General features: G+C 45.2%; 1 protein-coding gene across 3 annotated transcripts; it reads left to right on the plus strand.

Annotated features, from left to right (window-relative positions):
• Positions 1 to 225: 225 nt before the first annotated feature.
• adam17b (ADAM metallopeptidase domain 17b) lies at positions 226 to 10,697 on the plus strand. 3 transcript variants are annotated; one of them, XM_061754262.1, is made up of 17 exons: positions 226 to 422; positions 2,231 to 2,360; positions 2,461 to 2,591; positions 2,681 to 2,769; positions 3,599 to 3,776; positions 4,160 to 4,290; positions 4,381 to 4,467; positions 4,558 to 4,668; positions 4,970 to 5,233; positions 5,316 to 5,468; positions 5,902 to 6,101; positions 6,879 to 6,982; positions 9,296 to 9,430; positions 9,508 to 9,638; positions 9,723 to 9,890; positions 9,966 to 10,022; positions 10,090 to 10,697. In XM_061754262.1, the coding sequence occupies exons 1-17, from the start codon at positions 353 to 355 to the stop codon at positions 10,390 to 10,392; spliced, it is 2,442 nt and encodes an 813-aa protein (XP_061610246.1). In that variant the 5' UTR covers positions 226 to 352; the 3' UTR covers positions 10,393 to 10,697. The 3 variants fall into 3 exon arrangements, with proteins under 3 accessions (XP_061610246.1, XP_061610249.1, XP_061610247.1); XM_061754265.1 differs by having other exon boundaries at positions 10,162 to 10,697; XM_061754263.1 differs by having other exon boundaries at positions 4,973 to 5,233.
• Positions 10,698 to 11,184: the final 487 nt, after the last annotated feature.

The raw sequence follows: 11,184 nt of genomic DNA on the forward strand, positions 1-11,184 counted from the left end.
CACTATAACATATTAAGCTTTAAAAACAATACTGGCATGAAGACTTTATCAACGACGTGGTTTTAGTTATACAAAAGTGAATTACTGTACGAGTAAATACTTTTGTCGTGAAGCCGCATACAACGCTTCCGCTTTGACTGACCCTGCTTCTTCCTAACTTGACGGCCGCAGCTGTGCGTCTTCCTGGTTTTGTGAATTTGACGGGTTGTTCCCCCCCCCCCCCCCCCTTTTAAGACAAAAGAGTGCAACTGGACTGAAACACTAAATACTTGAAATGTAGCCTGAAGTCTCCTTTTTAACACCTAAAAAAAAATGCTTTTAGTGTTTTGGTGACATCAACAACAAAATCAACATGTTGATGTTGTTTTTCTTCGTTTTCACTCAAAGTCAAGCCTCGACGCACTCACAGGACCCGCAACTCTGTAAGTCTCATCGTGTACAAACTCCCCGTGGAGTGTCCACGACACTTTTATATATGAACTTACTGCAAATATTCACGACTACGTTGAAGTATATGTCTCCGAGTGTCGACAACACATTCAACTCACTGTACATATTGTATATCTCTCTAAATGTACATTTACTTATAGCACATGTAGACCTGAAAGTGTTGAACACATCTGTATATAAACTTACTTTAAATACACTTACCTGTATATATCTCTGTGTGTACAACACATTTCTAGCTAAACTTAATGTAATAGAGTACACTATAGATCTGTATAGGTCTCCAACACATACAGTATAGTTCGTGTAAATATATACTCGACTCATCAAGCAGTTATTTCCAGAAATGTTTCACACGACCGTGGAATAATGCCAATTTAAAAAGGGCTTAAAGCAAGAAAAACAATGTAAAACCTTTTGAATTCCTTGGATTTCTGTGTAATTTGGTCATAAAATGTGTTCTGTTCGTCATCTATGTCACAATAATAGACCAACACAGTCTGCTTAAACTTAAACACCACCCTGAAATTTTTTTTTGTTGGACACAAAATATCAATGCAACGAGATTGGAGGTGTTGGTTAAAGCTGCAGAGTGAAAAAATGTCACCTAGTAGTTGGGTCATTCCAAAGAAATCTCTCTCTCTCTCTATATATATATATATATATATATATATATACATACATACATACATACAACCCCAATTCCAATGAAGTTGGGACGTTGTGTTAAACATAAATAAAAACAGAATACAATGATTTGCAAATCACGTTCAACCTATATTTAACTGAATACACTACAAAGACAATATATTTAATGTTCAAACTGATAAACTTGATTGTTTTTAGAAAATAATCATTAACTTTGAATTTGATGGCTGCAACATGTTCCAAAAAAAGCTGGGACAGGTGGCAAAAAAGACTGGGAAAGTTGAGGAAATCTCATGAAACACCTGTTTGGAACATCCCACAGGTGAAGAGGTTAATTGGGAACAGGTGGGTGCCATGATTGAGTATAAAAGGAGCTTCCCTGGATTGCTCAGTCATTCACAAGCAAAGATGGGATGAGGGTCACCTCTTTGTGAACAAGTGCATGAGAAAATAGTCGAACAGTTTAAGGACAATGTTCCTCAATGTACAATTGTACATATTGTTTTCAATGAAAACTTATCCTGCACGTTCTTGCACATTTTGCACGTTCCTGCACGTTTTGCAATTAGTCTCCACTTATAGTACGTTTCTGCATGTTTTTACATGTCCTTGGTCGCATTTAATAGTAAGAAGTACCTGTCATGATATGTATTATTAGTTTGGTATTTAAAGAGGGCATTGAAACCTTGGAGTCGTGCAAGAACGTGCAAAACGTGCAGGAGCGTTCGGGGGCATGCGGGAGGGCGGTTCTTTGAAAACGGACACACAAACTTTGAGCTTTAAGTATATAGATGACATTTTGTTTTGAATATTACAGGATTATCGCATGTGGCCTGACCGATCGCAATAAATGGACCTTTGACTCATTGACAAATGTATTTGGGGCCCAGCCGTTTAGGCTTTGTATTTGAGTACCCCTGCGCTAGATGTTTAAAGTTGAGAGGTATTTCTAATTAGCCAAAAGTTTGTTAGCCTGGATCACTCTAATTGAGAGATTTTGAGAAAAAAATGTCTCAAAATTTGAAGGAAATCTGAGAGATGAAGGGAAAATTCCTGGTTGAGTTTCTATGGAATGACCCAACGTGTTAAAGAAACACTTCCTGTGGAGATGACCTGAGCTTCCTGTGGTCCTCAGCGTCTCTGAGCACCATGTTGGATGACTTTGACGTGCTGTCGCCAGCCAGTCTGCACGCGCACTCGGTCCGCCGCCGAGACCTGCTCACCACTCACGTGGAGAAAGAGATCAGCTTCCATGCACTGCAAAGGTTAGCAAACTTATTCTTTAAAATGTGCATACATATGATCTCTACATGGTGGATTTTCACTTTTCACGGGTGGATTGTATGATGATTAATTTTATGACAGACACTTCCGTCTGTACCTGAGGACCAACGAGCACATCTTCACTGAAGACTTTTCTGCATCAGTAGTGGACGATGATGGCGAGCACAGCCTGCGTGTGGACCGTCAAGCCTTCTTCACCGGACATGTCATCGGTGACTGCCGCTCCTCACCACAGGGGGTGGGGGGGGGGGGGGGGGGGGTACTCTCACGTTCTCCTTATGTGTTTCCTCTATTTTTGCAGGAGAGGAAAACTCTCGCATTCAAGCTCACATGGACGATCAGCACTTCTCCGCCCGCATCCTCACGCAGGAGGCGGAATATAACATCGAAGTGAGAGCACGTTATTCAATTTGTCTTCAGAATCATTCACTCATCCCCTACCCCTTATCATTATACAGTGGATTTTTATATAGTAGACCTTAATAATTCCTTAAAAATTCCTTTGTAGTGATTCGGGAATTAGGAATGAGTGAGTGACCGAATGCAGCAACTGTGTTAGGAATCATTCATCACTCCCTAATCACTATAAAGAGATTTTTTTATCAAGTGGACTATATAGTTAACGATTAATCGAATACTCCCTAATTACTACATAGGTAGTGGATTTACATCGTCCCCTAAAAAGTGCAGTAAAAAAATTCCTTCGTAGAATCATTCATTATTCCCTACTCCCGAATCACTACAACAGCTGTAAAGATTAATCGAATACGTCCGAATCACTACGTTAGGATTTTTCTTGGGCGGAAACAATTGACCAAAGACTCCAAATCAATATATCAGGATTTTTATATAGTGGACTCTATAATTAACTCTCGGGGTGAATTGATTAATCAAATACTCCGTAATTACTACAACAAGATTTTTATGTAGTGGACTATATAGTTAACCGGTGCTGGACCGATTAATTGAACACTTCCTAATTACTATATCGGGATTTCTTATATAGTGGACTATATAGGTGAGTCATCAATCAAATGAAAAATAGTTTTGGAACACTACCCGGGCAGGTGGTGTTAGTTACGTCATTACGTCAAATATAAATCAATTATAAGTTTTAAGATAAGTCTACTGTATTTTAAGTATTTCCCAATCCACGTCCCCGCACTTCCCAAGACAGCCGCAGCCATAAAAGTCATTTTTCTTCTTGTTGGACTTTCAGCCTCTGTGGAGGTTCACGTCGCCGTCCGATGGCCGTCTCCTGGTGTACCGCTCCGACCACATCCGAAACCTCAGCCGACTGCGGCGGCCATCCATCTGCGGCTATGTGAACTCCGACCCCAGGCACCTGCTCCCCGATAGCGTTCGCGGTGCCGCTGAGGACGAAGACGACGATGAAGGTATGACCGTGAGATTCACGCGACGTATGCGGCAAGGGGAGGAAGTGCCGCATAGGTTGACAACTGTGATGCAATCATGTCGAGTGCTCGACCAATGTTTTTTTTTTTTTTTTTTTTTTAAGGCAAATGCCCATGCCGATATTTGGCAGAAAAAAAAATATCGTTTGTCCATGTAGTAATATTTTAATGTGTAAAAAAAGAAAAAACATAGGCAAAAATTCTGCCCATTTTTGACGATTTGTAAATGGCTAATAATGGCTCGGCTAATCAGTCATCAAGCACTGAGTGAATGGCTCGGTCCTAATATCACCCACCTACAGTATGCTGTTCATTTTACTTTCTGTTAGCACACACGTGACTTCCTGTTGTTGTGTACGTGTCAGAGTGCGAGTGGCGTGCGCGTCGTGACGTGCACTCTCACAGTAAGAACACATGTCCTCTCCTCCTGGTGGCCGACCATCGCTTCTTCACGTACATGGGACGTCGCGACGAGAGCACCACCGTCAACTACCTGGTGAGGTGCATGTGTGTGTAAGCATTTATGTGTTAGTGTTTGTGTACGTGTGTGTGTGCATGCACTTACCTTGCCGTCCTGGTCTTCCAGATTGAGCTGATAGACCGCGTGGACGACATCTATAGGAACACGTCATGGGACGACGACTTCTCAGGCTACGGCGTCCAAATCCAGCAGGTGTGTAGTCCGCGCCCAACACTTGAGTGACTGGCACGTCTCGGGTGCGCATAGATGCGCGGCTGACTTGCAGGTTTACGTGTGCTTCAGATCATCATCGAGAAGACGCCAACGACCGTGGCGCCGGGAAGCTTTCACTTCAACATGGCAGGAAGTCCCGTGGAGGGTCGAGACGTGTGGGACGTGAAAAGGCTCCTGGAGGTAAAACGCCGGTGGCTCCACTTCACGCTAACGCTCATAACATACAAGAGGCCCGATGGCTGACATCCTGTGTGTGCATGTGTGTGGGCGTGCGTGTCTGCATGTGTGTATGCCTGTGTGTGTGTTTTGTGTCCATGTGTGTGTGTTTGTGTGCATGTTTATGGGTGTATGTACACGCACGTGGATGTGCATGCGTGTTTGCATGCACGCGTGTGTGCATGTTTACATGCCTGTCTGTACACATGTGCGTTTACATGCCTTTGTGTGTGTGTGTGCGTTTGTGTCAACGTATCTCTCACAGCAGTTCAGCGTTGACGTGGCGGAGAAGGCTGCCAACGTGTGCCTAGCGCACCTGTTCACCTACCAGGACTTCGATGAGGGCACGCTGGGCTTGGCGTACGTGGCCCCCGTCAAAGCCGACATCCCCGGCGGCCTCTGCTCTAAAGGCCGCCCGGCAGCGGCCGACCCAGCGGCAGCTGACCCGGCGGGAGCCGAGCGGCGCCTCGTCTACCTCAACACCGGACTCACTAGTACCAAAAACTACGGCAAGACCATCCTCACCAAGGTCACCTGACGCCTCGTGCGCACGTACACACACAACAAGAAGACGTCTCGTGGTGTGACTCGCCTAATTCCCGTCTCTGCAGGAAGCCGACTTGGTGACTACTCACGAGCTGGGTCACAACTTCGGGGCGGAGCACGACCCCGACAACATCCCCTACTGCGCCCCCCGAGAGGACCAGGGAGGGAAGTACGTCATGTATCCCATCGCCGTGAGCGGAGACCAGCTCAACAACAAGGTCGGTCCATGACTCTTGACCTCCACAACTATGGGCTGATTCATGAAAGGTGTGCACGGGCAAAAACGGGCACAAGCAGATGTGGAAGCTGATCTGCTGACCAGGTGGAACCAGGATTGCATCCCCCGAACTGTATCTAATCTTAGTTTCTCGTTAAAGTGCACTTCCAAGGTCTTGTTCTAGAAACCCCAGTTCAATTGAAGTTTGGAAGTTTTTGAGCATTCCTCAACTTTTCCAGTCTTTTGTTAGCCCTGTCTGATCTTTTTTGGAACCTGCTGCAGGCTTCTAATTAAAAATGCGTATATATATGAATGTACAAGAATATTATAACTGAATATGTAAGGAAAGTGTTTTATTAATATGATCTGATGTGCGTATATTTGTCTACTGTTTGTATTGCTTTGTGTGCGTGTGTGTGCGCGCACGTGTGTAGGTGTTCTCCAAATGCTCCAAGCGCGCCATCGTGAAGCGTCTCCGCTCCAAGGCATCATCCTGCTTCAAGGAACGTACCGTCAACGTCTGTGGAAATTCTCGCGTGGAACCCGGAGAGGAGTGTGATCCCGGCCTGCTGCACAGAACCTCTGACCCCTGCTGCACCGCCGAGTGCCACCTTAGACCGGGAACGCGATGCAGGTCAGAGGCCACCATAGCGAGACCGCCCGGTTGGACAGACGGCGGCCAATCGGCCTGAAGGTCTTGATGATAGCAACAGGGAGCTTCACGCGCATCCTGGCTAAAGTTAGCATGCTGCTAATGTTAGCTTGTGGCTAATTTTAGCAACATCACATTATTAAAGTTAGAAAAATTTGCATGTGGCCAATTTTAGCATATTGCTAATATTACCATGTTGCTAATGTTTTTGTTTGATCAGAATAAGAGGAGCATCTTGTTTATTTTTTTTTTAGTTTAGTTTATTCATTATTTCATCGTGCCATACACCGAAACAAGATGCCCAACCCTCACGAGCTTACAATACACTGGAAAAAAACAAAAATTGGAGTCTTTATCAGGCATAGAATACAAATTAGGAGCGTGTGCAGACAATTTACAGAAAAGCTTTTATCTTAGATTATAGTACATCATACAGAGGACAATGGATAGTGAATTTCATTTTCAACTTCACTCCGTTTGCACAAAACACGTTAGTGTGTTAATAAGACTCGCATGCTGCTAATATTAGCATATGAGGAACAGTAGCATTTTGCTGTGTGGATTGATCGACAGGAACAGCACAAGCGCATTGTTAATGTTGCTATGTGAGTAACGCTAGTACATTGCTAATGTTAGCATCTGACTGACATTAGCATGTTGCTACACGCTTGAAGCAACAGGAACAGTGCTAGTACGTTGCTATTGTTAGTGTGTTAATAACACCAGCATGTTACTAATGTTAGCGCATTTTGCGTGCAGTGACAGAAACAGTCCGTGCTGCAGGAAGTGCCAGCTGGAGGCCGCGGGCGAGGTTTGCCAGGAGCCCATAGACGCCACGTGCAAGGGACGGTCCTACTGCACAGGTCAGCCACAAATAACATGTACCTGTGTGTCCATGTGTCCTGGGGTCCATTTGTCCATGTTTCTATGTGGTCTTGTGTATGTGTTTCTCTGTCCATGTTTTTATGTCAAGTTTATTAGCTGGGGGGATGGAAGCGGCAGTAAAACCCCAAATCCAGAAGTCAAGGGGTGAGGCAGGACGAGAGACTAGTTGCATACTGCGTGTGGTTTAACCAAATATGAGAGTGTAGAAATAAGTCTTTTAGATTTATCCATTTCTAATTTCCGTGGGTAGGGGATTTCAGAGTACTTGAGCCCGAATAGAGAAGACTCTAGAAACTTCTGACTTCTTTTTAGCTCTCGGAGTCACCAAAAGACCAGCAAGTTGCAAGTGTAAGGCTCGAGATGGAACAAAAGCTGCCACTAAGTCAGCAAGATAGTAAGGTGCTAAGCCAAGTAATATTTAATGAGTAAGTAAAAAACCTTAAAAGCACATCTCAGGTAGATGGGGAGCCAGTGCAAGTTGGCCAGTATCGGGGTAATCTGATCAAACTTATTATTCCTTGTCAGGTGTCTTGCTGCAACATTTTGTACTAATTGTAGGCTTGTAATACTAGACATGGGAAAAGTAGAATGCCGCACAGTAGAATAGTCGAGGAAAGATGTTACAAATGCAAATGACTAGCAGATAGCGTCACTAGCGGATAGAATGGGCCGTATCTTAGCAATATTGTGAAGATGAAAAAAATGCAGTTCTAGTAAATTTCCTGATGTGCCACTGAAGGGAGAAAGTTTAGTCAAATATAACCTGCAGATTTCTTTGCTGAGTCACTCTGGGTAAGGGTACTTATATCAAATCTCAGAGTGTTGTCCTAAAAGAGGTGCAGGAGCAATAACCAGAATCTGTTTGCACAGGGTTAAAAAGTAAAAAGTTGCAGGACATCCACTGTTTAGTCTCAACAAGACACACTTCCAAATTAACTAAAGCAATTGTGTGGGTTAGTTGCAAAGGCGTATACTTGAATATCGTCAGCATAACAGTGAAATCTAATGTCATAGTTACATACATATATTTCCAAGTGGCAGTATATAAATACTGAACAATAGAGGGTCAAGTATCCTCCCATGCAGGACTCCGCAGGTGACAATACAAAACTCAGAGGTAACATTGCCATGTATTACCTGGTGTGTCATCTCTGAAAAATAAGCTCTAAACCAGTAAAGTGCTAGGCCTTCTAAACCGATACAAGTTTAAAGGTGATCTAGTAGGATTGATGGTATAAAAGGCAGTGCTGAGGAAAAGTAAAAATATTATTGATGAGGTGTCAGTGTCCATAGCCAGAAAAAGATCATACCCACTTTTTGTGACAGCTCTATCACCCTGAAGCTGGACAGAAATAGTTCAAATGGATTGCTAGAGGTTATGTGATCATTAATCTGTTGTGCTACGATATTTTCAAGAATTTTGCAGACTTCGTATATCATATCTACAGTATTGTTGCTAAGACTATTGGGGTTGAAGTTGGGTCTTTAAAGTAAGGGTCGAATAACGGCTGTCTTAAAAGCAGCAGATACAGTGCCAGAGGAGAGGGATGAATTAATAATGGTAAGAATAGAAGATCCTAGCATTGGAAACAGCTCTTTTAATGAGTTTACCAGGGAGAGGGTCGAGCAAGTATTTGGTCTGTTTTGCCTGACAGAAGACCTCGAGTTTAGTTGTACGACATTTGTACTCAATCTTCGTACATGATTGCTAAAGTGCTTGGGTCTCATAGTACGCATTTTTATTCTTAATGGCGCGACAGTGTGGAGGGTAATATTGTCTTGACTGACTCTACTTGGGTAGCAGGCTACTTAGGGCTAATGCTAGCCAGGCTTGTAGGTTGGCTACAACCTATGCTATCAGGCGTGCCTGTTGCATCTATGGTTATGTTTGCTCAAGTAGGGCCAGCCTCTCAAGGTGGCGCACGAGTCCCTACGTTTATCCAGTTGGACCTTTTGCAAGGAAGGCAGTGGAAGACACACACGGTCGATGAGTCTAGCCGGTCCGTGCGGTGCTGTGGCTGAAGCTTGTAGCTTAACCACAAAATGGATGCTTTGCCACTCTCAAAAAGCAATCAAAAAGTTTTAAAGGACGGAAAAAGTGGTAGGAGTCCATCTTTTCAGGTTTGCACTGCGTCGCGTCACAGGAAGAGACAGACTTACTCCCTCTATCCTTGTGCCCCTTTGTTCCTGGGCCCATGTGTCTGTGTGTCCATCTATATATCCATGTATCTCTATTCCCATGTGTCCACGTACCCCTGTTTCTATGTGTCTCTGTGTTCATGTGTCCTCAGGCCTCAGTGAAGATTGTCCGCCTCCAGAGAATGCTCCGGACCAAACGTCGTGTTTGGATAGCGGCGAGTGTCAGGACGGCTCGTGCGTCCCCTTCTGTCTTGCTGTCCACAAGCTGGAGCCCTGCGCCTGCAACGGTATGCTGAACCCAAGCCCCGCCACTGTCTGTCCTGCCATGAGCGCCGCTCCCATCTTCTTGTTATTATTGGTGCAGAAACCAACACTTCCTGTAAGGTTTGCTGTCGCAGCAGTGGCAATGTATGCACTCCCTACCAAGACAAGGAGGGTCACTTCCTGTTCCTGCGTAAAGGCAAACCCTGCACAGTGGGCTTCTGCGACGGCGCGGTAAGATGTTTGCGAGGGCATGTGTGTGCAACGTCAATGTGCGGCGTGTGCCTGTGACGTGTGTACGTGACGTGCCGTCTGCAGGGTAAGTGCATGAAACAGGTGCAGGATGTGGTGGAGCGACTGTGGGACTTCATTGACAAACTGGACATCAACACATTTGCCACATTCCTGGCTGATAACATGGTTGGCTCCGTGGTGGCCTTCTCGCTGCTCTTCTGGATCCCCTTCAGCGTACTAGTGCACTGTGTGGTGCGTGGACCCCTCCGCCGCCCACTAATCACGATGAAGACAACATGACTGATGACTTGTTATTTTGCGGTTCAGGACAGGAAAGTGGATCGCCAGTACGAGCAGACCACCAAGTCTCTCTTTTTTCCCAGCGTAAGTACTCGCCGCATCTGTGACTCGTCCACATCCCCACAATTTCAACCGGGATGGTTTTCTCCAGAATGCAGAACTCCTGAGCAGCCTGGAGTCATCTTCCGTACGGATCCTCAAACCTCTGAATGCACGCTTCCAGGCATTCAGCCCCGGCCCCCCGGACAGCCCTCACATGGCCACGATTGTTGAGGACGCCAGCATGGATGCCCGTGTGGACGAGGCGGCGCTGCAGGAGGCGTTCGGGCGGCCGCAGGGATTTGCGGCTCGTTCCTTCGAGGATCTGACGGAGCAAAGTTTGGAGAGCAGCGTGGTGGTGCCGACCAAACTGCGACATCAGCGCCAAGCCAACGCCAAAGAGACGCTGTGCTGACAACGCCTCACGGAACTCTGTCCACCAATCAGAGACCATGGTGAAGACATTGTGGTGTTACCATGTAGTTAGCAGCATCATGGTAATACAAATCTGCTTTGAGGGCAGTCTCATCATTTTTATTTTCCCCGCAGAGGGACACGCACACTTTCACATTGTACAGATGGCCTTTTCCTCTGCCAGGCCATAATGCAGTTGTAACTGTAGAATTGACTACTTTTCCAGCATGAAAAGCTTCTGGTTCACCCAGTCATCACTTCTCAAAGTGATGCTTTGTTGGAACAATAAAAGAGGTGATAAAACGACTCGTGCTTTTACACTGCCTGCAATCCTTGGTGGCTCTTCCGGTTTCGCCCCTTGTGTGGTAGGGCCGACTCCATCGACATTTGTCGACCCGACTGTGACTGTTCCCACCTCAGCCTCAGGGTCCACAATTGTCCCTCATTTTTTATCACAATCAGTAACTTTTTCTGTTGAAACAAATAGTGCAGCTTATTAAGGTGACCATACAACAAATCTATTGTAATAACTCAGCTAGTCATCCTTATTCAAGTGCCATCAAAACATTTCTGACCTTGGCGAACTGCATGGTCTTCCCTAGGCGCTGATAGAATTCATTATGGACTATCTTATGCCCAAGGAACTTAACCAGCTGGTCCATTTCAGAGTCCATCATGTTAAACACAGTGGCCAAAGTGTTTCTGTTTCTGCAGCCTGGTGGAAGTGCCCTGTTGAGACTTAGTGCCAGAGATTTGCATGGGCGGGTGGAGAGTTAGAACCACAGAGGGTCAA

The sequence above is a fragment of the Phyllopteryx taeniolatus genome, chromosome 18 (assembly GCF_024500385.1).
Source record: "Phyllopteryx taeniolatus isolate TA_2022b chromosome 18, UOR_Ptae_1.2, whole genome shotgun sequence".
Classification (NCBI taxonomy): domain Eukaryota; kingdom Metazoa; phylum Chordata; class Actinopteri; order Syngnathiformes; family Syngnathidae; genus Phyllopteryx; species Phyllopteryx taeniolatus.